The sequence below is a fragment of the Aythya ferina genome, assembly GCF_964211825.1.
Source record: "Aythya ferina genome assembly, chromosome: 1".
Classification (NCBI taxonomy): Eukaryota; Metazoa; Chordata; class Aves; order Anseriformes; family Anatidae; genus Aythya; species Aythya ferina.
Genome location: NC_140296.1, coordinates 127,284,868 through 127,309,871, shown reverse-complemented (window position 1 = coordinate 127,309,871; position 25,004 = coordinate 127,284,868). Strand labels below are relative to the sequence as shown.

Here is a 25,004-nt window from a genome sequence, read left to right as displayed (position 1 = left end):
ATTATCGAACCTTCCATGGCTAGCATAAAATCACCAGCTTCAATCCTGTCCCAGGCTGATACACCAGAATATGACCTTACTCACTTCTGTACTGCTCCTCCTCAGCCCTGCAGGGCCCAGGTCTGCTGTTAATGCAGCTACCACCTCATCCTGGCTAGACCAGGAAATGCTGCATTCTAAAGAAGAGGGAGCCTGTAATTGATGTTAATCACCACCTAATGTCTCGTGTAGACAAAGTCTGCCATCTTTTAAAGCATGACGTGCTGTTAATTAAGATAAGTCACTTAATTTCTAACAGTTGATTTTACTTATGCAGACAGCCAGCTCCTTCCTGATGAGGAGAATTAAAATGCAAGTCTTTGGAGGCCATTACATGGATTCATGGATGCTCATCACGCTAGAGCAGGTGCCTCCAAGCCTTTTGCAGCTCGGGAAGGCAGTCCTTGCAATCCTTAAGAGCAGTGGGAGCTGGCCATAAAAATAAGGGCAGAAGGATCAAATCAAGTTGAGCTTGCAGCATGCAAAAAAACAACCATCCTTTCAGGGCTCTAGCCCCTCTGCAGGCTGGCGCCAGCGGGCAGGCACCAGCTCCCCTCGCTGGGCAGGGGCAGGACAGAGGAGGGCAGGCAGGGGTGGAGCACTGCCCTCGGGCTGCACTTTTTGCGCATTTTGATGGTGAAAGGCAGGAATTTCCACTTCCCATAAAATGCAGGAATGTGTTTCTCGGCTCCCCACTGCACCAAGCCTGGGCCCCGGGGCACCCTTTTAGGAGGCCGTCACAGGGCAAGGCGGCCCCTCCAGTGCCCGGGGCTCCTGGGAGCCCCTTAAATGGTGGCCACCGGGCTCCTGGAAGGGGTAGGTCGCTGACAACCATGCCGAGGGAAGCCCTGCTTCTGCTGGCCTCACTGGCCCTGCTGCTGGCCCTCCCGGCCCCGCTGCTGGCCTTCCCCAGTGCAGCACCAGGTAACAGCCCCAGCTGCTGTGGGTGGGAAGGGGGAGCATTGCCAATCGGAGCTCTGAGGGGTGGTACACTGTTTGGGGGTACATTATTTGGGTATAAGCTGAAGGGAGCAGTCTTGCTTGTGTCCAGCAGCCTCACCACTAGGTGTGCAGGCAGCGGGATACTGGCCGTCCAGAACAATGGGTCTGGTTTGTGTAGGACAGCTTTCCCCAGCCCCTTGTGTGTGGGGATCTCACAGCCTTAGAGCGTGTTTGTGCCAGGACCTCTTCCCCAGCAGCCCCATCTTCACAGGTTCAGGGGCAGAACCCTGCAGGACCTTACTGGGCTCAAGCATGAAACCATGGTGGCCCTGAAAGTGAGTAAATTTGGGCATCTCAGGCTGTCTCTGGAGCCTGTCTGCAGTTTCCCTTCTGAGGCTTGATGGGCTGGAGAAGCCAGCAGGACTGCGAATTTCCCGTGTCCCAAACAAATACAGCTGTATAAGCAAAATGATAATGTGCATCTCCACCTCCCCTCCAGATGAGATGCGTGTTGCAATAGCTGAAGCCTTGCTAAGATCAGACCTGTGAAGGAGCTTTTTCTAGCTCGTGTACCAGGTGCTGTAAGCAGCTCTGGGCAAAGAACATTGGAAATACAGTGCAAAGACCCACGGTGCTGTTGGGAAGCACTGATGGAAAATTCTACTGTCCTTATTACTGTGTATGCCTGAGACCTCTAGAGATCAAACAAGCGCTTACTGACCCATAGCTGAAGACAATGGAGTGCTGGGTTACTCAGGTATATGCTATTTGCTGTGGAGATGAAAGCTTCCAGGAAGTATTTCATGTCTTCCAGGCATACAAGAGATATTTAATTATTTCTAATATTTTTGTTCTAATATTCTAATATTAGAATATTCTATATTCTAATATTTGTTCCCAGATGTCACAGCTTCCTACCCGAAGGACACAACCACAGAAGTTACTGGTGAGTTTCTTTTCCCAGTAACCCACAACAGCTACAGAGGGAATGGACACACAGACCACGACTCCCAAGAGATCCATGCAGGGGGTGGTTTACATATGGCTTTGCATGCTGGCTCATGTAACACTGCATGGAAACGCATTTTAAGTAGTGTAAACTTTCAACTGTGAGAATCAACCATAAAAATGAGGTCAACTGATAACTGGAATGTTTTCTAGGATATGTAAGCTCCTATGAACTATTACCATGACCTCTCAACTGTGCTAAAGGCTTAAAGATCCATGTCCCTACTGTTACGTATCTTAAATTGCATCCATTTCAATTAGTTTGAATAGATATTATTGACAGCAATTTCAAAAGTGTGTCATAGCAGAAGAAAAATGTTCTTCAAAAATGGGAAGCAGATTCTTCTCTGAGCCCTGTTTGCTTTTAATCCAGGATATTTACATGCCCATCACTATCATACAATTTTTAACAAATTCATCAACTTTTTTTTTGCAGATGGGTACTGACAAATACAAAGGTCTTGCCCAAAATCACACAGGAATTCAGTAACAAAATAGGCAATGGAACAGAAATACCGGTGATACAGCAGACCATCTCTTACATCATATTTTTCTGGTAGTCTAGATGTTTGGCCTTGCTGCATGGGCACATAGGCACAGCAGATGGCCACATGTATTTAAGTATTTGTAGGTGTTGGAGAGCAGAGCTAGCAGGGCACGTCTGGCCTAAGTATGCTCTGTTGTACTCACCATTGTTGCTGCAGGTGAAGTGACCATCAGCGAAAGCAGAGGCCGGAGGAGTGAATACAGTAAGTTAGTCTTGCACTTTCTGTTATTTCTGAAGTGCCTAACTCTTGTTACTGTGATACATGTGCATGCCATAACTACTTGAAAGACTGTAGCTCCCACTGTATGAAAGGTTGCAGAGGCCAGAGACGCAAAGACCCAGACTATTAAAGGTGTGTAGATTTTGGTTTAGTGACATTTCAGGCCTTTGGGACCCAAAGCCCTGATTTCATATCAGAAAACAGTGGGAAGGTGAGCTTAAACTCAAGTCATAAATTAATGTTCTTCAGATTCCTTTCCCTCTTTACCACCAGAGTTCTCTCATACTAATTTTGAAGGCCTTATTCCTATTAAATCTTCTTCCTGCAATAATATGGCCAGTATTCTGCCAGTCTTGAACTACGTTCCTTCTGCTGTTCCAGGTCTGTCCTCCCCCACACACCTCCCTCAGTTCCTCATGCTCTGGTGCCTTGATGCAGTATCCTGTGCCTCTGATTATCTTCTTGCTTTTCAACATTTGATTAAAGAAGCACCCCAACTTGGCAAATTGCCACACCAACAAAAAGAGCTCTGAATTCTGCTTTTCCACGACCTTGTGCATGTCTATTCTTCTGCTTCATAGAATCTTTTTTCATGCAGTCTGTATGCTCATCTAGTCTCTAACTGTCTCTCCTTCCCTTTCTCTTGCATCCCTGCTTGTACAGCACAGATACACAAGTTCTTTTGTGGCTTGGATTGCCAAGTATAGTTCACAGTTGGTCAGTGTGCTTACCAGCTGTAGTTCATTCCTGGGCACTGTGGTGTAGCACAGATGTGGGAAGTGAGTACCTTCTGCTGGGATGTGTGCCCAGAGGAGACTGGCTGAAGCGTAGCTTCGTCACGTGGCTTTTGTGCACTGGGCCTAAAACACTGAGATATCTGAGGGTTTTGGCTTCTACCAGCAACATTACTTTTCAGTCTGCTTGGTAGCAACTAAAATATTTAATAGTGTTTTCCTGATAGTATGGTTTTCAAGAGGGTTTGTGGTGATAGGAGGAGGAAGTGGGCAGGTCAACATACCATTGTCTTCCTCTCTGTCTTCTACATCTGACTTGAGTCGTTCTTCCACAGAATGAAACTTGAACCTCAGTTTGTTTCTTATGGGCTGAAGTTTCCTGTGAAGTCTTAAAAAGCTTTGCCTTTTAAAATATGTTAATATTTTTTTATTAATTATAATAATATTCTTTTTTAATAGTTGAATACGACTCTATCACAGAGGAAGACTACTTGACTGGTAAGTCCAGTGAGTTCTGCTTCTTTAACCCTTCTATATGCAAATATCTTCTGCCAACAGTCACACATAACACTCTCACGCACTTTTCAGATTTCTACTATGGCATACAAGCCTACTATGTAGAGAGAAGAAGGAGAATTTTATAGTCATTGCTTGCTTACTGGCTTCTTAGCCTATTCCTTTGTGAAGTATAATGAGAGGCAGAAGAACTGAAGGTTTTTATTGTTTCTTGCCTTTTTTTTTTTTTTTGTAAAAGGCAATAAAATATTTCTTTTTCTTAAAATAAATATTTTATTTCTTAAAAATATTGAAAATGTGAAGTCTGGTCTGCTAGTTTAGTAGGAAAATTTATTGGAGCCATCAGAGATTAATCGGTTATTTTTAGTACACTATATTATGCTGGAAATGGGAGAAATATTGAAGTTTTTATCCATTTCCTTTCTCCAGCTGTAAGTATACCATAAAAATTAAATAATTAAATTAAATGTAAACAGAAGCCCAAACATTGTATAACAGTATCCAAATATCCTGATTTGTCACAGTGTTCTTTGCTGTATTTCCAGGATTTTATTAATTTTCATTCTTGTCACGGATTATTTAAGCCTGCAGCATATACAAGTTATGTACAGAAATCATAAGCAGAGGAAAGAGTTATCTGTGGGCAATTATTTTGAGAGGGGAAAAATAGCACACTCAGTTTTTTCTTATAGTTGATATATGTGATAAATAGCAAGCTTTGCATGAAAAACTCTGCTACCTGTTATTGGTATTACTGGAAGAGGATGCAGGAAATTCAGCTAGCTTGCCACTTCTGCTTCCTTTGCATAGTGCAGCCAACCCTACAGTACCCTGTTGTGGCAAATTGCAAACAGTTTTGATGAAAAGGATCCAAACCATACATTTCCTAGAGTTCTGATTTTTCTTTTCTGTAGGTGAGCCCAGCAGTATCTCCACTGAGCAATACGTGATGAACAGAACACGTAAGAAGTTTTCTCTCTATTTTTATTTTATTTATAAACAGTGATGTTTGTGTCTCTTTTTACAATATGTAAGAAAAATATTTTCTGGTACTTTTCCAAAGAAATAGAAATATGAAAATGCTGGAAAGGGAACTTGTGCCATGGAAACTTTTTTAAATCGACTGATTTATTTTTTTTTTTTTACAGTGAGGTAGCAGCAAACAGAAGGTTTTACATTAATAAGTCAATAAAGATATGCACAAAGCCTGTAACTCTTGTTTTAGGAAAACATGGCAAAGATAAGTATCTTTGCTGTGATATTAAACTACAGAAAATAATAAAATATTCCCATGGTTCATAATGAGGGTATCCACATATACTGGTAATATAAATAATAAGCATTTATCTTCATATCATATATGGAGGTCTCCTGGCTACACTAAGATTTTGAAATTCATGACGAAGAAAATGATCCATAAAGTATAGAAAACTAATGTGAGTCAGCTCCAGAGAAGAACTGTATGTTACAAAGGATGCAGGCAATGCATGGCAATCCCAGGATTCCTGATCTTTCCATTATTGGGCATCATAAGCACATCTTCCTGCTTTGCTACAAAGTCAACATAGTAACAGAGGCATCAGGTCCTGCGTGCAAGCACCAGGTGGTCCATATATTGGGTCAGTTACAAGTGGTACTTGGTTTCTGGATAACCTTTTGAGTAACTCATATCCAACTGACAAGGAAGACCAACTGTTACAAAGAAATGACTTTATTGGTTTGGGGTTTTGTTTGTCCATCGTTTTTAGGACCTTTTCCTCATGCCAGCAATTGAGCACAACATCAGTTTGAATGAGCGATGTGTGGCTGGGGGTCTCCATGAGTTTTCATTTATACTCTTTTTTTTCCTGCTCCTTTATAGCAAAAATCCTACTCTTTTTATGCGGAAATTACATACTTTGTATGAATTCTTTAGGGTCTTAGTCAGTTTGGAGATCTCAGATCTTCATTATCTGGACACAGTGCTCTGTTGCCTGATCATGCCTAAAGTGTCTTTATCACTTCTAGAAGATTATGAATTTGTGTCTACATGAACAAGGGCAGAAGTTGTTACCCCAAGTAGGTAACTAGGTTCAGTATCCCACATCCAAGTGGACATATCCAGATATGGAACTGGATCTAAATCTTCATTTTAAAATGAAGCGTTATGTCTGCCTTTGAGGGTGATCTGTTTTGATGGGAAAAAAAAAAAAAAAGAAAAATGAGGTGTCTTTGAGTGGATTAAAATTATCTAGGAGTGCTTGTTGCACAGTTGCTTTTTTTTTTTTTTTTTAGATGAAAAGGGGGGCCTGAACTTTTCAGATTATTATATTTCTACACGTCCCCTTCAGTGTTTTCTTGTGACTATCCCAATCTGTACAAGCGTCCTTGGCCATTACTGTGACCTTCTTGGCAGATCAAGGCTTTGGGCTGTATTGTTTTCTTTGCTGAGGGTGTGGGGGTGTATCATCTAGCAGTGTGACCATTCTGATGTCTTGTTACAGAAGAATTCATGTATGTCAAGGAAAATGCAGGAGGAAGATATCAGCCTTGTAAGTGAACACTTGTTATCCAGTATTGTCCGAATACATTTTTTCTTCTGACAGATGTGATCCTTCCATTTCCCATGTTGTCTGATATAAGGAAAACAAATAGATTTCACTCTGATATTATAGTGCCCTAAGTTCTAGGATTCTGACATGATCAAACGTCTCATTGGAAAGATGGCATTTCTGCCTTTCTGTAAGATTAAGATGAAACTCGACAAAATTGTTAGGGAAATGTAGACAGACAAACTAAGACAAGCATGCATGGTATCTGCATTTTTTTTAAAGAATGTTTGTTATGAAATAATAAGAAAGAGGAGATTATCAGATAGCCGTACTGTGTCCCAACATATGGATCAATGTCTTAGTGTTACCTCATACTTTATACTGGGACAGTTGTGAGCTAATAAATTCAATATCTAACACTTTTCATCTCTTCCCATGTAGAATGTGGCACACAGACTGAAGAAACGCGGTCATGAACTGGCAATTTCAGCTCTGTTGCAGGAACATTTGATTCTTAAAATTACAGAATTTGTCTTGTAGGTTAGGAACACTTGTGTAAAATTTGGTTTGAATCTTCATTGTGTTTTCTATTATTAGAATCTGGGTTGCAATAAATCAATATCAATTTTCCTTGCCCTGCTGTAGTGCTGTAATTTCTTTCTTTAGAAAGAGGACCAATCAATACAGAACCGTAGCTGCTCAGCTGGGCTTAGAAGTCAAGTTCCCTAAAAGCAAGAAGAGATGGTCTGTTCACAACTTTGTTATCACTGTGTGATTACAGTGTGATGTGGGCTGGAAATATTTCTGCTGATTCTTAAAGAGCAAGTAAATGGATGGCTCAGAGCCTCAAATATGGAATAAAACAAAATAACAAAAATGAAAGCAAAAAGCACTTCTGAAAGCACTATGCAAATCCTTCAAAAAATACTTCGTTTTTGAGTCTACCTGATATTTCTTTTCCTGGCCTGGTTGGCCAGTCAAACGAGGATGGAAATTATCCTCTTGTATACCACCAAAACAGTGATCACTTCAGCTCCTCATACACAGATCAAATACGCTGGGACTCCAAAGGGTGTTGCCTAATCTGTCATCTTCAGTGCCTTCATCTAACTTGGCTTTCTAGTATGTCTTACTTCTCTTTGCTGACAGTTTGTAGCTACCATCACAGACTGAAACCTATGTGAGGAGGAACAAGATTGTGTTTCTAGATTGATTCTGTTTGCATTGTTTTAATATGTGCCAGTCACCAAAAATGACTCCTGAATCTGTGATGCAAGCATGTCTAATACTCAGGTTTTTACTTGCTCTGAGTCTGTCTGTCTGTCTGTAAAATGGGGGACAAACTCACAAATTCAATGTCAGCCACTTGGATAGGATTTAATTAAATGTTAAAAAAAATCTCTTTTGGATGGGGCTTCTTTCTGAGCTGGTGATGCCCTTCTATTTTAAGGCTACATTATCACTCAACTGGTCCATATCTATTGGCAATAATGTATTTCTGCTATACAGCAAGCTCTGTACGAGGGCATGTTGCCTTTGTACACCTACCTACCCCATGGGTATGCTCTCTTTTGGGTGGCCAAATGCAGAGGGAAGAAGATAAGGAAATTCTGCAGTGAGACTACCTCTCCTCCCAACAGCAATCTGTTAATTAATGGCTTTCCATATCAAGATTTGCATATTAGCATCTACTAGACCTCCATGGAGTATCAGGTATTTAATTATGTACTATAAATGTAAATCTTGGGCTTGTACAGCATCCTCTAACTATGTGTTTGACAATATATTCTAATAACATAAAAAAAGGTTACTGCTGTTGCTTACTTTGGCCCTGCCATCTGATGAATTGATATAAGCCAGAACTGCCAATTGGGAATGTCTTGAACTGTCCCTGTAAGGCAAGTATGGTTAGACCAGTATCTTTTCCATTTGGCCACAGCTAGTTCACAGCCAATCAGTCTTTATGTGTATGATTGTTTTTCATGTGCATCTCTGCATTTTTCAACAATGAATGAGTTGTCATGTACTGTTTCATTGTCTAGTTACTTAGTATATTGCAATTCTTAATAGTCTGATTTTGTTTTTATGGTCCTAAACAATTCAGTGTCAGTAGGTTTTGCACACTCCTCTACCCATTTTTCAGGATCATTAACATATATGTACAGACTATATACAACAGACTGTTGCAAAGTTCCTTTTCAGACGTAAAAGCTTTCCTTCATCCTTTGTGAAAGTGAGCAATTTATTTCTCCTCTTCAATTCTACTCTTAAGTAGACAATAAAACAATAATACCTTGCCAGTTTTGGGGGTGGGTGGGCATTCTTCTTTTCTGGGGTGACATTTCGGGGTATTTCCTTGTAAACATTTAAAACCATCCAAATTCAAATTTGGCATTTGAACTGTAAGACCACTAAAGACTATTTGGTACTGGGTAGTAATGACTTTTTTAGAAATTTAGAAAGTCTTTCAGCTCTTGGTTTTCAGTTTCCATCTGGAGTGGAATGGGAGCGCCTAGTTGTTCCTTCTGGCTGTGAAGTAGTAAGCACGTTTGCTGTTGATAGGCATCTAAGCTACAGAATAAAACCACTGCCTGCTCTGTCTTTGCTTGTTGAAAAACAAAGCAATGAAAAATGCATCAAATTCACCTCAGCCTCTGGGAGGAGTGGTTGAGTAGCACACAGTTTTACAATCGTTTGGGCAGAAGAGAATTTCTAGGGCTACAAAGCTGGCATCTTATTGCCAGCATTGTGTGAGTGCATTCACATTATGTAAACACAACTTGGAAAATGTTCTTTAAATTATTTTTTTAATAAATTGTCTTTTTTCCTCACTACGTCTTTATTGTAGGTTAACATATTAGTCCTTTGTGAAGCTTAAGAGGACAAACTGATCTCCAGAGCATTTTTATATAGCTACTTTTGGATTGTGTAGCTATGCACTGAAAGGTTTCACATGCTGCCTATTGGGCGTTTGCACAACACTTGCATTCATTCACAGTCTGTCATTTCCATGTGACATGGTTTAACATTTAAGATAGAAAGGAGGAGAACTGGGGAAGAAGCAGGTGTGGAAAGGTGGGTGCTGATCCTCCCCAGTGCTGAAGACAGAATCCTCAGGTGAGAAGCTATTCAGATGTCACACGTAGTTTTGTCACACAGAGGGATTCATTTGGGCCTCTGAGGAAAGTGATCACAAGGTGAAAGATGTCATGAAATGCTGGTGACCTGGATTGAACCTCTTTAACCAGTAATTCATGTTTCTGCTTTCAAAAAATTATTATTTCAGAGCTTTCAGAATAAGGGTAAATGAAGGAAAACAGATGCTTGCCATTTGGTTTTACATCCTTTCTTCTATGTTGTATTTGTCTTAGGAAGGAAAGCACATGTGATGTAGAAAACATGTGATTTTTTAGAGTTTAAGTAGACTATTTGTAGCTGTGCTGAACAGTGAAATGTCTGGATGGCCTCTCAGTGAGAAGTATAGTTTCATCCACTGAGTCTTTTCATTTCCAGGAGGAAAAATAAATAAATAAATAAATAAATAAATAAATAAATAAATAAATATAGGAGAGAGTCATTCCCAAGGAGATGACTTCTAATGTGACCTTTTCTTATGAGCCTTCGAAGCCAGGGATAGAATGGGGGCTTGCTTAATCGCATTAATGATTTCTAAATAAAACAACTATTAAAGCCAGGAATGGAAGAATGGGGGTTTACTTTATTGCATTAAAATAGATACTGCTGAGTGCCTTTGCTTACTACTGTGCAAATTAACTGAAACAAAGAGTCTTGGGGCCCCTCACAGAGGATGTTTCCTGACAAAATGGGGAACCTATCTCAAAAACCAGCTGAGACCGACCTTGTGGTTTGAACAAGAGCCAAGGAGCAGCAGAGTCTGAACAAAGGCAGGGGGTCAACTAGTGGTGATGAAGAAGAGTTATCAGCCTTCATCCCCACGGCCACCAGCAGAAGGCACTGCGCAGGCGCAGATGGAAGGAGTTTATGGAAATTACTTCTTGGAGCTAATTTTAATACAAAGTGGGGATAGGTTATGAATATGTATGGACATATTGGGAAACTTCATGCATATGTAACTCTTTACTGCATATAACCAAAGCAAGCTGCTGTGTTAGGGTGCACATGCCTTTGGGAGCTATCCTGCATGTGCCTGGCGCCAAAATAAACCACATACCTACTTTATAACTCATTTGCTTTGAGTTGTAGAGTTCTTCCACGAATTACCTTGTTATTTCAATTCCTGATTCTTATTTGGACCACCAGGTGGAACTGAGACTTGTCATTCTTCTGTCTGAAAACACCATTTTACAAGGTAGGTCTGGGCCTGCTTAAGCCATTGGTATTTCTGCAAATGAAGAATGCAGCATGTGAAATGAAAAGATAGTAAGTAGGATGTAATGTTTGCTATTTGTTCTGATCCTAACTCTGTTTTCTACATTTCTCATAGATTCTAAGTGGGAGTCATTGGAGATAGAAGAAAAAAGCTGAACAGTAATAGATCAGGGGAAAAAACAGAAGTGAAAAGGACTTACAGATTGCATTTAATTCTTCAGTTGTCACAGTGATGTACTCAATGACCTTTAAATACAACAAACATGGTGAGTAATGAGAAAAACTGATACATCTGGGAATAAGGTTTTACTGAACCCATAATTAAATTTATTGGGTTTCTTTCAACCCTTACAGGAACCAAGTACTAATCTCATTGGTTCATCTCAGAAGTATTCCCAGATGAAGAGTTTTTGAACTGAGATCGAAGCATATATGTATGAGAAAACTTTCATAAGACTCACAGGACTCTTCCAAGACCTGAAACTTGGATGGACTAGATTGTAGGATATGGTACATACTACATAGTAGTCAATAAAGTTAATCTAGGATGTGGTAGGACTGGTGGCTAGAAAAGAGGATCAGTAGGATAAGTCTAGAAGTCATTCCTCTTCTTCTGTGTGCCTCACTTAACATATCCCAGACTCCCATCGTCTTCGTTTCACCCCTTGCTGTCACTTGGGAATATCAGGATGGGCAATTTACAGTGTGTGGGTTGCAGTAGCAAGCCTACTATTGGTGTCCTTTTTAAATGAGACTGACTCAGGCCCAGGGAGGAGCAATTCTGTACTGACAGATCTGCTACAGGGAGGACAGTTGAATAAGATTTTACTAAATGTGAGATATTGCCAAATCCTTTTGCCAAATCACTTTCAGGCCCTGTGAGATATTTGCTATTTTGTCTCAGTCCAATTGCTGTTTCTAACACTAAGGTACAGCTAGAGTACACTATCAGATGCATGAACCTGAAGTTACTGTTGTGACCTGTTGTTGCTGAGCTCTGGTTTAGAGCCATACTGTGGTACGGAAGTCCAGCCATTCTAGATTATAAAAATGTAACTCACACTGACTGCTATTTTAAGAACATTTGAAAATATCCTAATTACCTGAAGAGCTGGTGGATCATACCACTGTGCTGTGACAACAGGGTACATGCATGTCATTGGTCTTGTTAAAAAGAACGCTTTTGCTCCTTTCATGTTCTGAAGCACTGCTGCATTATAGGAAGGCAAGCAGTAGATTTAAAAATACAGCATGAGTATGGGTGGATATTTTGCCTGTGGGTTCATAGGTATGTGTCAGAAGCTGAGTACTGGGATGAGTCAGTACAGCAGTGTCATCAGATAAATATAGCTCTAGGGTACAGCAGGGTTTAGTAGTTACCAAAACAGATGAGAGCATGGCACTCACGTGGAGGGGAGTTCTTCTAACATTCCTACTCTCCCCTTACCCTCTTTCATTTCCGGCCTTCACATTTTCCCTTTTGCTCCTATCTGCCTGGATCACCAAGAGCTTGCTTGCTTTACCTCAGGTACAATGGACTGGGTCATCGCTGCAGCAAAGGGTCAGATAGCACAGAAGAGTTATTGGGGTTCCAATAGATACCTGAAGTGTGGAGCAATAAACATCCAGGCACACAGCCCAGCCTTCACCCCTCTTGGTGGCCATTTTGGCTTTGGCTACCCAGTGGTGGCAAAGAGCAGCAGTCAATGGTCAGGTGGCTGGATGCAATGCACTGCCTGATTGAGGCCAGGCAGAGGCTAGAAGCAGTGATAGCGCTGAGCACAAAGCCCTCTAGGACTGAATTACTACAGAATTGCTAATTTCTAAAGCAAATTGATTCCTGAAGACATTCTCCTGAAGGAATGGGAAAGTCACAAAATATAGAGAGTTTACAAATGGGATGCCTAAACAAGAGCATCTAGAGTCATCTTATATAACCTAGGTGTCACTTCTGGCCTCCAGCTGCCTCCCCAGAAGGGAGAAGGCCTCCTGTATATCCCTGTGTCTTCAGAAAGAGAACTGTTTAAAACTACTTTCTCTAGATAACGCATGTTCTAAGTATTTTCTTGATGAAAGTATTGTGATGTAGGAAATTCATATGGAGAATTGCAGCCCCAGGGGAGCAACAACCTTACCAAAAATGCTTCTGATTGATGTTTTCTGAAGGAGAGCCATGGAGCCTCTGTCTAATGCTGGTCATTGAAGTCTCCCAACATCCTTTTTCACCAGCTCTCACCCTGAGCTTGCTGAAGAAACAGCCTTGCTACCCATAAATATTGCACTGGGAGATGGTCCTGTACCCCTGTGTAGAGATTCCCTCATCTTAGGAATGTGATGCATTGGTGTTTGCCAGCCACTCTGAAACCATCCCTAAGAGCAGACAAGAACTAAATTAGAAATGAGGAAGTGGAGCATTTACTACATGCAGATGCTGACAGCACGTTTAATGTGTGCACAGGAACAGTCCTAGTCTCCAGTAAAGTAGATGGACATCAGAGGGAGCAAACCTCCGGGAGCAGCATGGGAAGACCAGGTTTGCTGCTGCTTTCTATGAGGGAGGGTTTGGGAGCTGCTGCTGGAAGGATTGTATCCTGCTGCACTCTCTTCCCTGCCTTTCTCTTCCAGCTCTGCCCCTTTCCCTCCCTGTTCCCCTTCCAAAGTCAAGAAGTCTGGTTCATGCACAATATTTTGGGACAACAGCACAGGCTTTGCCTGCAGAGTTTAGAAGACTTGAATTGGTTCTTTGTACACAGAAAACAAAGAATTATGTTCATTCAGTTTACATATAAATGTAGATTAGCTCCAGAAGGTTTCTCTTTCAGCGAGCTGTCAAGATACCCCCAAGCAGAATTTTTTCAAATGCAAACTTTGTAGCCCAACCCTATAAAGGTTCTCCCATGACTCATACCTTAATCTGGTATTCATACCTTAATCTGGCATTCAGCTTTAACACTCCGTCAGAGGACTACTGACCCCGAAATTTAACTGCAGAAAATACTGGGCAAGGCAAAGCCAAGCTCCCTACCAGGCAGTGAGAAGAACTTGGTAACAGCTGTCACGGCATTAAAAAATATACAAGTTATTACTATCAATAAGGACGTGTCTAGGTATGTCAGTGCATTACTGCTTTATACACTCTAACTTGTGTTTTATATATGCCTGATGCAAACTGATGGTTGTACTTTATACAAAACAGGAGCAGGAATCACATGTGCAGTTTATACTGGTTCTTTGCAGAGATTGTAACAAGAACAAGTAATTTTTTATTAATAATGGTGTGTCAGTGAATGCCTTCAGCTCTGCCTTAAAGAAATGCTATGACAAAGAATTTCCTTGTCATTCAATGAACCTTTCAGTTGTCCTATTTACAGTATTTTATTAGATTTCTCAGCTCTACAAGAAAATATGAGCAACCTGATCGAACACTGAAGTTAGCCACACTCTAAGCAGGGAGCTGGACTAGATGACCTTCTTCCCAAATAATTTTTTTGTGATTTAAAAATGGTGACAGTTGTGAAATGAAGAGGAAAAGGAACAATAGTACATTTCAAGGAGAAATTAATACAAATTGGGACTTACCAAAGTGTCTTGTTGAAGCATCTTCAGTGAACATACATTCCTCTGGGGTATCAGGCAGAAGCCATTAAATTAAGTTCAGCCTCCCACAATGTGTGTAAGGTAGATTTAATTTAAACCCTTGTAGGGTCATGACATGAGAGATCTCTCACTCTCAGCAGAGGCAGGCCTAGAACAGGAGTCTTTATGGTAGCTGGTGACTCAGATTAAGGATGCTCTTTCTTCTAAGTGTTACATATAGCTTGTGATTAAATGGCTTTCCCCTGAGAAAACCTGGAATTAATGCTTCTATTTTCATTGAAAAACTTTCTATGAAAAGTTTTACCTGCCAAAAAAGTTGCAGATTTTGAAAAACTTTGAAGTAATTTTCTCTTGTCAGAAGACATTTTCTGTGAAAAATGTCAACCTGCTTTCAATCTGAACTGCACATTTTATTATTTAGATTTAGATTTTTAATGTATTGTAATGACATTAATTATATTATTTCTATATTTTCTATATTATATAATCATAATTGTGTTATGTTCATTACAGTTTATATAATTATATGTCATAGCTTTAGCAGATTGTAGCATATAAATATGTATAGAATACTACAGGTGATAATTAGAGGGCATTTATGAGGGGGAGAAGGAGGGGAACAAACTGGTTTGGGGATGGAGTGTGATAAATCTCCTAAAGATGTGATGTGGTGAGCATGGCTGCAAAGTCAGGGTAAAACATCTGTGTCCCAGGGTTCCCTCCAGATTTATACTCTCATGTTTCACCCCTCTTGCTGTGACAGAAGCTAGTCACATCCCATAATGCCCAGGTGCTCATCTATTGCAGAGTGACATTGTAACTACAATGCCCAGCCTTTCATTCAGCTCACACAATGCATGCCTGTGCAGTATTCTGCTGCACAAGGCTTTGCTTTGTGCAAAATGCACAGCCTGGGCTTTGACCACTGCACTTGTTCAACATCCTGGGATTATTTTTCTTTGCCATATTCAATTTGCTAATCCAAGTGCTGACCAAACATTACTGTGGACAAATGGGCTCCCCGTTGCTTCCACTGGGTATATCTGTACGTCAGCTGGCCGTACTCTTCACTTTCTCTATGAGCTGTTGTTTAGTTGCTGGACCATACTTATTAGTAACCGATAAGGGGAAGCTGAGTTTCAGCAGTTTGTGGGAGATCCTACCTATAAATTGGCCATTGCGCTTGCAACATTTATTTAGGAAATCTTAATTGTGGGATTAAATTGTGAAAGCAAAGATTTGTTGTACAGAAACATTGACGTTCCTGTGCATCCAAAAAACCTAAGGAGAAAGACACAAGTCATAAGAAAAAAAAAAAAAAGAATAAGAAAAGAAAAGAAAAAAAAAAAAAAAAAAAAAAAAAAAGCTCTCCAAGAAACTATGCAATGCAGCCTTTCTAATCCAACTGTAAACAGACTATGGCACCAGGACACAGTAAAGTCTCTGAATAGCATTGATAACCCGCAAGCCGTTTCTAAATTACAGGTTTAACCTTTATTATTCCCCATCTTTTACTGCCATCTACTGGCTATGACTGAATATACTCATCGTTGTCTCAGATAAACATGTTTCTCCTTCACTCTGTTGATTTAAGAGCTACAAGTTTTGGTTAAAATCTTTTTTCTACTGGCCTTGGAAAGTTTGTCTTCCTTTCCTGCTTAAATCACTTTGATTCACTGTTAGCTTTTCAGCACAGATATTGAGTTACTCGTGGAGAAAAAAAAGAAAAAAAAAAAAGTAATTTTGGCAACTAGAAATTACTGTGAAATGTTTCTTTATTTTCAAAATATGAACAAAACCTTTTAAATTACACAAAAATAGCAAAACCAATACAGTTTTCCAGAATCTCAAAGTTCTTGGTGTTTATTCCAAATACTCTTGCTAAGAGTCCTTTCCTTCAACATGCTGGCAAGACTCTTCCCTCCCCTTTGACCTCCTCTCCACGTACCCTGTCACCAAGCTCCCAACACAAAGATCCAGTTGGAGACAGTAAAGAGTTGCATGGTTTTGGAGTCCACATCCAGGGACTGGGCCAGGAAGAACAGGCTGTCTGAGAAGCTTTAGTTTTAGGTAATGAAAAGTGATAAGGGAGTAGCCAAAAAAGCCACTTCTCTGTTAGGACTCACTGGTGCAGCAGGAGTAAAATGTCAGAGAAGTGGGAAATAATTCAGGTAGCAGAAAAATATATATATAACAAAAGCAGTAAAAAATCCAGCTTAAAAGGGGACAGGAGGTAAAGGAAATGTAGCAACCTTTCTGCATGTGGTGTCTCTCCTAGCAGGATTCCCGTGTGAATTCAGCAATTCCAAAGGAGTGCTGTACGGAGTAGGGGAATAGGATCAGCTTTAACAGGACCTGACTTTTTATTATCTCAGACAATACTGAATGTTATGTTTTCAGAGGAAAGTAAATTCCATCACCACCTCAAATCTTTATTCAGTGGTGGGGTAGACTAAAGCAGAACATCCCTCATATTCATGAGGATGGCTGGCATTCGCACACAAACACACGCCCACACCCAATTTTATAATCACAAAACATCAGAGAGAGAGGCTAGGACAGGAGAAGTGAATTGCTTCTGTCAGCAGGGTTCCTAGTGTGACCCGTATCACTTCGTGGAATACATTTCTCCTGAAAAACTGTACCAATAAGGAAACCGCAGAGAGGATTTTTGGAATGAATTAACCTGTGTGGCCATGGGGGTCGACAAGCCCCATGGTTGGTGATAACATCGGACTCTTAAAGATGAGGCCATCAGGAATGTAAAGAGTTTAGAGGGAACAAAGAAGGGTGATTCAGGAGGCGCCTTGCTGTCTTGGGTTGCTAGTTCTCCAGCTGTAAAGGCATGGAGGTTGCCGGGTGTTTGCTGTTGCCAGGCAAAGTTGTTGACCAATGAATAGTGGAAAAGTACTGCTGTGGGGTAAATGGTATAAGAAGGGAGCCTGTCCTCGATAAGGAGACGAAGTTATGCCCTGAATAAGAGAGAGTTGAAGTTATGTCATTAGTAGCAGTTACTGATCCTAAAAGAACGCTGGTGTCCGTGTGATCATTACACCACATTAAATGAGATGCAGTGCTTGTGCAATGACAACCTTGGGCTGTATCTGAGGAGAAATTGTGATTAAAGAAGAAAAGATATATTTTTTTTTAATTTTAAGGCAAGCTTTTTATTGTTAAAAAGAGATATATATACACAAAATCTCCCAAAGTTTAATTTAAAACAGGCCTTTATCAAAGGTGCTGAAATCCACCTTGAGAATGTATCTCAAAAGCATCACAGGTTTTGTGGCCTAATCAGCAACTAGGATCAGCAAAATGGCTTCAAGGACCTTCAAGCTCCCTCAGGTGAAGGAAAGCAACTTGCTCTTTGAATATCAACATCCTGCTGCACGCCAGACAATAACAACATTTAGGTATTGGTTGATTTCATTGCTTCAGGAAACTGTCCCTGCTCTACTGCCCCAGTTAGTGTTGTAGCTTTAATTAGTCTCCTGTAAACAATCAGACAGACATTGTAAGGTAGAAATTGTTCGGAAAAGGTCAATGCTTTCATGTTTGCTGTTGACAATAGGAAACAGGACAGGGTGGATTTTAATTACGGGTGGCCTTTGATAGATTTCTTCTCTCCTACAAGCAAGCATTAGATAAGCCCACCTGAACGCACCAGAGTTCCCTGTGCCAGAACAGAACAGCAGGTTCCAAATCCATGACTTTCCCTACTGGTGCAACACAACCTCCTAGAGAAGCAGTCTTACTATTTTGGCCTCTCAGTCCACTGGGAACTGCTGTGAGTCCAACAGGGTTTAGCTCACATTGCATCTTAGGAGGAATTTCTAGAGCATATGCATTTCATAAGGTCTTATAAATGTCTAATGAAAAGGTACTATATTAGATCACACCCTGGACACTTTTCTTATGTGGCAGAGCAGGATTTTTCTCTGCAATCTGTTATTTGTGACTCTGATATGCCTTTATGCAACTTAGCTTTAAAGTAAATGGGATTTTTGCCACCCCCACAGAGACTGAGACTGCTTTTTTTATTTTATTTTATTTTATTTTTTTATTAAAAACGTACTGAATGACTTAGCTATAGGCATGTCTCCTTCTGCCAGGTAGAGTTGCTACCTGCCTGCAGATACTTGCCCCACAAAGATAATTCTTTACTTCAGTGCTTTTCTTTAGTAATCATAATCATAAACCTTTTACACTGCTTCAGACAACTCCCCTCTTCACTTGCCATTTCTAACCTTTAAGATATCTTTAACGACTTGCCATAAAACTTTGAATCCAGTAGGTTCAATCTCCCTACCCATTCTCCCTGTAGGCAAGTGCAGCCATTAGGTACATTACAGTTACTGGGACCTGTCTCAGAGAAACCAGAGAAAGGCTGTCTCTGAAGAGCAGGCTCCAGACTAGAAGAGAATCACAGAGCCCATGCCTGCTTTGACACATCCTTCCTCTGCAAAACTCCCTGAGGACAAGAAAACAAGCCAATGACATTCTCAGAACTGGAATTTATTAACTCTGTGGTCTTCAGTCACTGTGACAGGCAAAAGCAGAATCCTGTATCACAGACAGGTGCTCTTTTAAACTTAATCTAGTACTTACATATAATACACTTTCTACAAAGTGCATGTGTAGACGATACTCATGGGTAAAGGAGTGTGTTATTTACTCAGTGACAGAGGACAGTTTATATTCCTCTCATACTTCCACTCAAATACCCCAGATACTTACTGTCATTGTATTTGCCACAGTGATATGAAAAATAACACTTTGGAAAAGACTGAAAAAGCAGTTGATTTTCATGACATCAAAAATAGTCATGAAATGCAAGGGAAAGACCACTTCAGAGAGACATTAGAGGACACAGTAAGATGTTCCTATACCACCTATGGAGTATTGTGTGTTCTATATCTCTCCATTACTTTCTCAACCTCAACTTTTCTCACTGCTGTACTGAGCTGAGCTTCTTATGCTGTGTCCTTGCTTGAGAATTGACCTTCAGCTCCCTGTCGTAGCCCAATCAAGGTTCCACATAGATCTATGGTGTTCACTGTCAGTTCACTCTCATCTTTCCCAACCAAGCAGGAAGAGTAATCAGAGTTTCTGCCAACCTGAGTTTTTGTTTTGTAACACAGGCAAATGCAAGTTCATCTGTAACCTAAGAAAGGATGTGTTGGGATAGTTCTCTGTGTGTGTGGTCTCTGTGTTTTTTATGCAGTCAGATTTGTGAATGTGTGGTTTGTGGTATATGTATGTGGCTGAGGAATGGTTTTCTGAGTTGAAATTTAGGTACATTGTACTCTACTTGTTTGTCACTGTAACACAAATTATAGCTTCCAAAGTTCATTGTAAATGTAGACATCTTGTTCCTTTGCCTTTTCACATGGAGCCAACAGCTGGCTTTCATCCAGTCTTCTTAAAATGGTAAATAAACAAAGATACGGAAGCAAGGCAGTGTGACTGTCACTACACAATTCAGTGCTTGAGTGAGCAGATTCCTTTTCTTGATAAGGTCCTTCCAGATACTCGATTAGATAAACACCTCCTATTGTGCATTCACTTTATGTCACATTAACCCATAAGATGCTGCAGGAAGCCTTGGCTGGAGCAATGATACACAGGAGCATCCAGAGAAAGGAACAGAGAATGAAGCCAAAGCAGATAGTTTGGATAGGGAAAAAGAAAATGATGGGTTCTGTGGCAAGGACCAGAGGTAAGAATAGCTAACAAGTAGGGGAATAGGCTTCCCCTCTGTTAGCTGCTATTTAATAGATTAGAAAGGAGCCAAAGGCAGATGGGAAGGTTCAGTGTCTGGGTGTGTGCACAAAGGTTTGTTTATAAGTGCTACTGCTGGAAAGTTAGCTCAGCGGCTTTATCAGTCTGTGGACACTAATGCTTGCACCTTTTTTAACACGGTTAGAAAATGGAAGGTCTGATGTAGAGAATGGTGTAATTTATCCAGGAAGATAAAACTCTCCATTAAGCTGAGCCCATTTCTGCTGTATGATGTGTGTCAGGGAAGCTAAGCTAGGGCAGTGGGCAGCAGAGACTCACCAGGTACCAAGGGAGCTCAAGAACAGCTCTAGCAAGCTTGTGCTAAATTTCTTCCTCAGTTTCTTCATGAAAAGGCATATTTGCATTGCAGTACAGTACTATATTTTAGCCTTGCCAACTACCCAGCTTTTGACACACTCAGGAGCTGATCAAAACTTTTTAGATGTCAATCTGTCAATAGAAATTTTTTCCATGGCCTTCAGTGACTATTGGTCAGGTCCTTGATTTCTTAGCAAAGAAATTCTCATTTTCCATCATCATCAGCTTTTTCCCAAGTTTATCCCAAGCTTTTTCCCAAGTACTTCCCAAATAATTAAAATTGTTTTGTTTATAAGCTTTTCTGCATTTTGCAACACAAAAATCCTGAAGGAAAACACTGACAATCCTTTTAAGTTCTTCCACCTAGAAGGATCCAAAAATTCTTTATTGACAATAATTTTCAGTTACTTCAACCAAATTTGAAACACATCTTCTGTCTGGTAGAACACAGAAGCCTTCAGAGTGCATTTGATCCAACACTTCCCAGAACAGTGCCAAGCTGGGTGTTAAATTGGGATGGGTTAGTCTTCACTTGCCATGCTGAAGCAGGTGTACTGTGACTACCTACACATTCATTTAGCATATTCAACTGAATTCTTTAACATTTTTTAAGTACTTCATTGATTTTATTTTGGCAAAAGTTATTGATGAATGTGATCTAATTTCATTGCAATCTCTGATAAATTGTCCACCAGAAAAGAGTAATAACAATAATAATAATAATAATACCAGATTCAGTATCATTTTTCTCACTGTCTGCTGGGAGTATCTTGCAGGATAACATGAAGATCAAGGGACAATGACTTCTGAAGTCTGTTACCTTTCCACCACAGTAACTCTATTATTTTTTCCAAGACAACCTTCCACAGCTTTAATGAAGAAGATATCCTTTACTTCTCTCTTATGCCATTACTGTAAAGTATTCTTGATACAGGTTAGGGGAGCAGCTTTTTGCATTTGACTACTGTACCCTGCAGATATTCAATCTATGAACAGTTTTGAATCACTCTAGATTAAAGGATTTACAAGATTATCAATACTTTCCATTAAAGTCAGTGTAAGGTGTTTTTTCATAGTAGAAGTCTTCAAAAACAAGCAAACAAACAAAACAAAGAAGGAATGACAACAAGAAAAAAAAAGTCTAGACTCTGTAAAATGTCAACAAACTGGCTTCAAAACAATATTAAGGATGTTATTTGAGAAGTATCTGTTGATGTTATAAGATGTAATGTAAAGGTAATTAAGATTAATCAATCCTTTACGTTTTAGATCCAACCACAATCACAAGCCCATTTTTCCACTGACTCAGTGGATCAAGTCTTGCATTTTTTAATTTGTTATCTTCTCCTTTTAAAACTTTTCTATCTTTTGATAAATGCCATAACTTTAATTTTTCAATAAGGAAGGTAAAGTGGAAAGTTTAAATAACCTGCTTGTGGTAGATCACTGTATTTCCAGTTTTATGACATCAACATACGTACCAGCTGCAGTGAATATAAGATCCCAATTATGCCAGCATGCGTGTAAAAGCACACTGTAGGACAGCTTCTATTTTGAAGAATTTGTGGTTTAAATTCATGCTTAAAGCCCAGACAGATTCTTACTTTTCCAAATAGATCTGAGACAGTATGGGTTTTCCGATTTAAAGGCAGTTCTGTAGCTTCGAATATCTTTCTTTTCCAAAATGTAAAGAAAAACATTAATTTCTAAATTTCTGTATTTTATAAAATATATCCCCAGAAAAATACTGTTTACTATTAAAAAAAATAATAATTTTGTTTTACGTAATAAAAATAATTTGGAAATTCTATATTGTAATGTTACTTTCTGCAATTGCTGAATCAAAACCTTCCCCTTTATTGAAAGTTATCACATTTTTTTCCATGAAATACCTTACAAAAGTTGATTTGTATCAAAGTGTTTGCACATATTTCAGCTTCAGTTAACAGTACATTTTCTAATTACAAAACTTGTTAGCTCAATCTGCTGTTTGAACTAATCTACTGCATGAATGTGTTCTGTTTTAGAAAGATGGATACAGATACCCTGCACATCTCACATTGTGCAAAATTTTCAGAGCTCCCATTTTCTCCTTAAATTTTTCAGTAGAGCCCAAGGCCCCTAAGGAGCTACTTTATAAGTAGAAAATGTTATTCATCACTACAAATCCTCAAACAGACTCTACCCATCTGATCTGGAATTCTTATAGCATACCATTGTCATTTCCCAGCACTCAAAATTCATGGGGGTTTGTTTAAAATCATGAAATTTTTAGAATAATGATGAATTTTAGCACTTCCAATCTGTCTTTTTGTAGCCAAGCCTAAAGCAGTACATGTGAAGAGTAATTCCATAGTCAGCATGGAGTATGTTAGCTCCGTACAAGGGAATGCAAACACAGATTTTCAGGTTAACATGGAACTTCAGAGGCAAGGATTATGAAAGAGAGCCCTGTGGATAAATGTGATATTTGTTATAAAAATCACAAAGTATTTGATTTTTAGGAGCTGCACTATCTAATGCACATACCTGGGGAATTCCAAAGATGGAGCTGGGTTCCCTGGGCTGCCCACACAGACCATGGGAGGAAACAGTAACCTAAGGAGAGAAACTCACAGGACACAACGAACGACAACCTATGCACACCAGTGCAGAAGAGTGAGAGAAAAGGTGGGGTTCAAACCCCACCCCTCCAAGAAGGCCAGGCTCCCAGCCTGACGCAGCAGCAAGACATCTCCTACCACTCAGGATCTGCAAGAGCAACCTCCCTTGGACTCTGGACTCAGGTCATAAAACAACCCTTCCTTGCAGTACCCAGGATCTTCCTAGCCACCTCTCAGCCTGTGTGCTCCCATGCACAGCTAACGCTGATGGGAGCTCTGCTTGTGTATGCAATATACATAATTCAGTGTGTAATGACACTGGGTGCTTTAGGGTATCTCACCTGACCTCCATCTGCAGGTATGAATCTCCCATGTTCCTGTGCCATGTGTCCTAGCCTCGTGCAGGTGTCTCATGTCCCACCCAGCTTACAAAAAGAGCAAGTTCCCTGGAAAAAGAAACACATGTATTATTCAAGCAGCTACCCAGAATCAGCAGATACTTGAAAACAGTAGCATTGATCTCTTTTTGACTCAGTTCCCCATCCCTAGAATGTGATAATAACCTCAGCTGTTTGCAAGTGCTGCTGGATAAAATGCATCTATTAATGCTTATGAACCATGGATATATAGCAGTACAAGCCCCACAGGATAAAAAAAAAAAAAAAAAAAAAAAAAAAAAAAAAAAAGGGGAATGAATAATTCTGCATCTAGTCTAAGTGTTATATAACATGCATTAAGAAATAGCTTGAGCTGCACATTGAGTGAGGATGAAAGGGACTACTGAAAGACAGCTCATTTGCTGAAAAAGGAAGGATCCTGTGGGAAGAGGAATATGTGATCATCTAATTAAGAAATGTATAATTATCTCTACAAATCAGGGGGCTGAACTTCAAGCTTACAAGTAGCATCAATTCTAGTATTTCTTTACTTTTCTTTGCTTAACTTTTCTGCTTCAGTGTCTTTGTAAAATGTGTTTCAGTTCTCTTCCAAGAGTAAAACCCTAACAGCAATAGAGCTCATGCTGAGGAATAGGGCAGTTGTCACAAACACACACTGACCAAGCTGCATGGGAAACAGGGTCTGGCTCTCCAGGGCTTCAGGTCAGACACCTTCCAGCTGGGGAGCTGGAGCAACAGCAGGCAAAGCATATGGAGCATGAAATACTTGTGGCTTGTGGGCTGCTCCTGGAAGGAAGCTGAATTGCAGAGTCCCAGGCTGCTGTCAGGAGGGTGCTCCTTCATTCTCCCTGGCCTATTCATTATCATCTACTCTCCTTCACACCTTTTTATGCTTACGTAGTGTCTTCATTTCTTTTTGTTTGCTGCCAGACCTTAGTCTCTGCTCTCTCAGCCACTATTTTCTCTTGGCTGCTATGCTGGTATTTCATCCCCTGCTGACAACATGTTCATCCTGGATGCTTCAGTCCCTGGCAAACCCTGTTCTTGTGTTCCCCGAAGCCCATGCTCCCTAGCCATCTACTGCTTCCAGTCTTCATTGTAACTTGGGCACCAGAAAATGCATGGAAAAGCACAGAAGGGATAGTCTTCTTGCTCCAAATATTGGTGACTGGTGCCACAGTGACAAACAAGAATTTCAATAGCGAGGATGGTTGGCCAGTCAGAGTGTCCTACGGTGCTCGTGCAGGAATGACAGACACAGAATTTAAGCAGCAGGAGTGAGCTGGAGCATGCTCAGTGCACCTCCAGACAGCACCTTCAGATAATTTTCCAGTTCAACTCCAGAAGTCATTACTAACTGTGTAATGAAAATATTTTTTCAGAATGCAATTACCTGGAGAAATTTGATTGCTAATATTTG

At 40.2% G+C, this 25,004-nt stretch overlaps 1 protein-coding gene and 1 long non-coding RNA gene across 4 annotated transcripts; one reads left to right on the top strand and one right to left on the bottom strand.

Annotated features, from left to right (window-relative positions):
* Positions 1 to 745: 745 nt before the first annotated feature.
* On the top strand, positions 746 to 11,072 carry LOC311431748 (uncharacterized protein; the record flags this gene model as incomplete). 3 transcript variants are annotated; one of them, XM_084509567.1, is made up of 7 exons in its annotated part: positions 746 to 963; positions 1,883 to 1,927; positions 2,694 to 2,738; positions 3,950 to 3,988; positions 4,921 to 4,968; positions 10,819 to 10,867; positions 11,003 to 11,072. In XM_084509567.1, exons 1-6 carry the CDS (start codon positions 873 to 875, stop codon positions 10,848 to 10,850), a joined length of 300 nt encoding a protein of 99 aa, XP_084365693.1. In that variant the 5' UTR covers positions 746 to 872. The 3 variants fall into 3 exon arrangements, with proteins under 3 accessions (XP_084365693.1, XP_084365692.1, XP_084365691.1); XM_084509566.1 differs by lacking the exons at positions 10,819 to 10,867; positions 11,003 to 11,072 and adding exons at positions 6,490 to 6,537; positions 6,979 to 7,172; XM_084509565.1 differs by lacking the exons at positions 10,819 to 10,867; positions 11,003 to 11,072 and adding an exon at positions 6,490 to 6,545.
* LOC311431775 lies at positions 6,259 to 23,233 on the bottom strand. The gene is made up of 4 exons (XR_014689636.1): positions 23,113 to 23,233; positions 13,023 to 13,257; positions 11,088 to 11,133; positions 6,259 to 6,618 (listed from the first exon to the last, which is right to left on the bottom strand). It is a non-coding gene; the product is annotated as an uncharacterized lncRNA (long non-coding RNA).
* Positions 23,234 to 25,004: the final 1,771 nt, after the last annotated feature.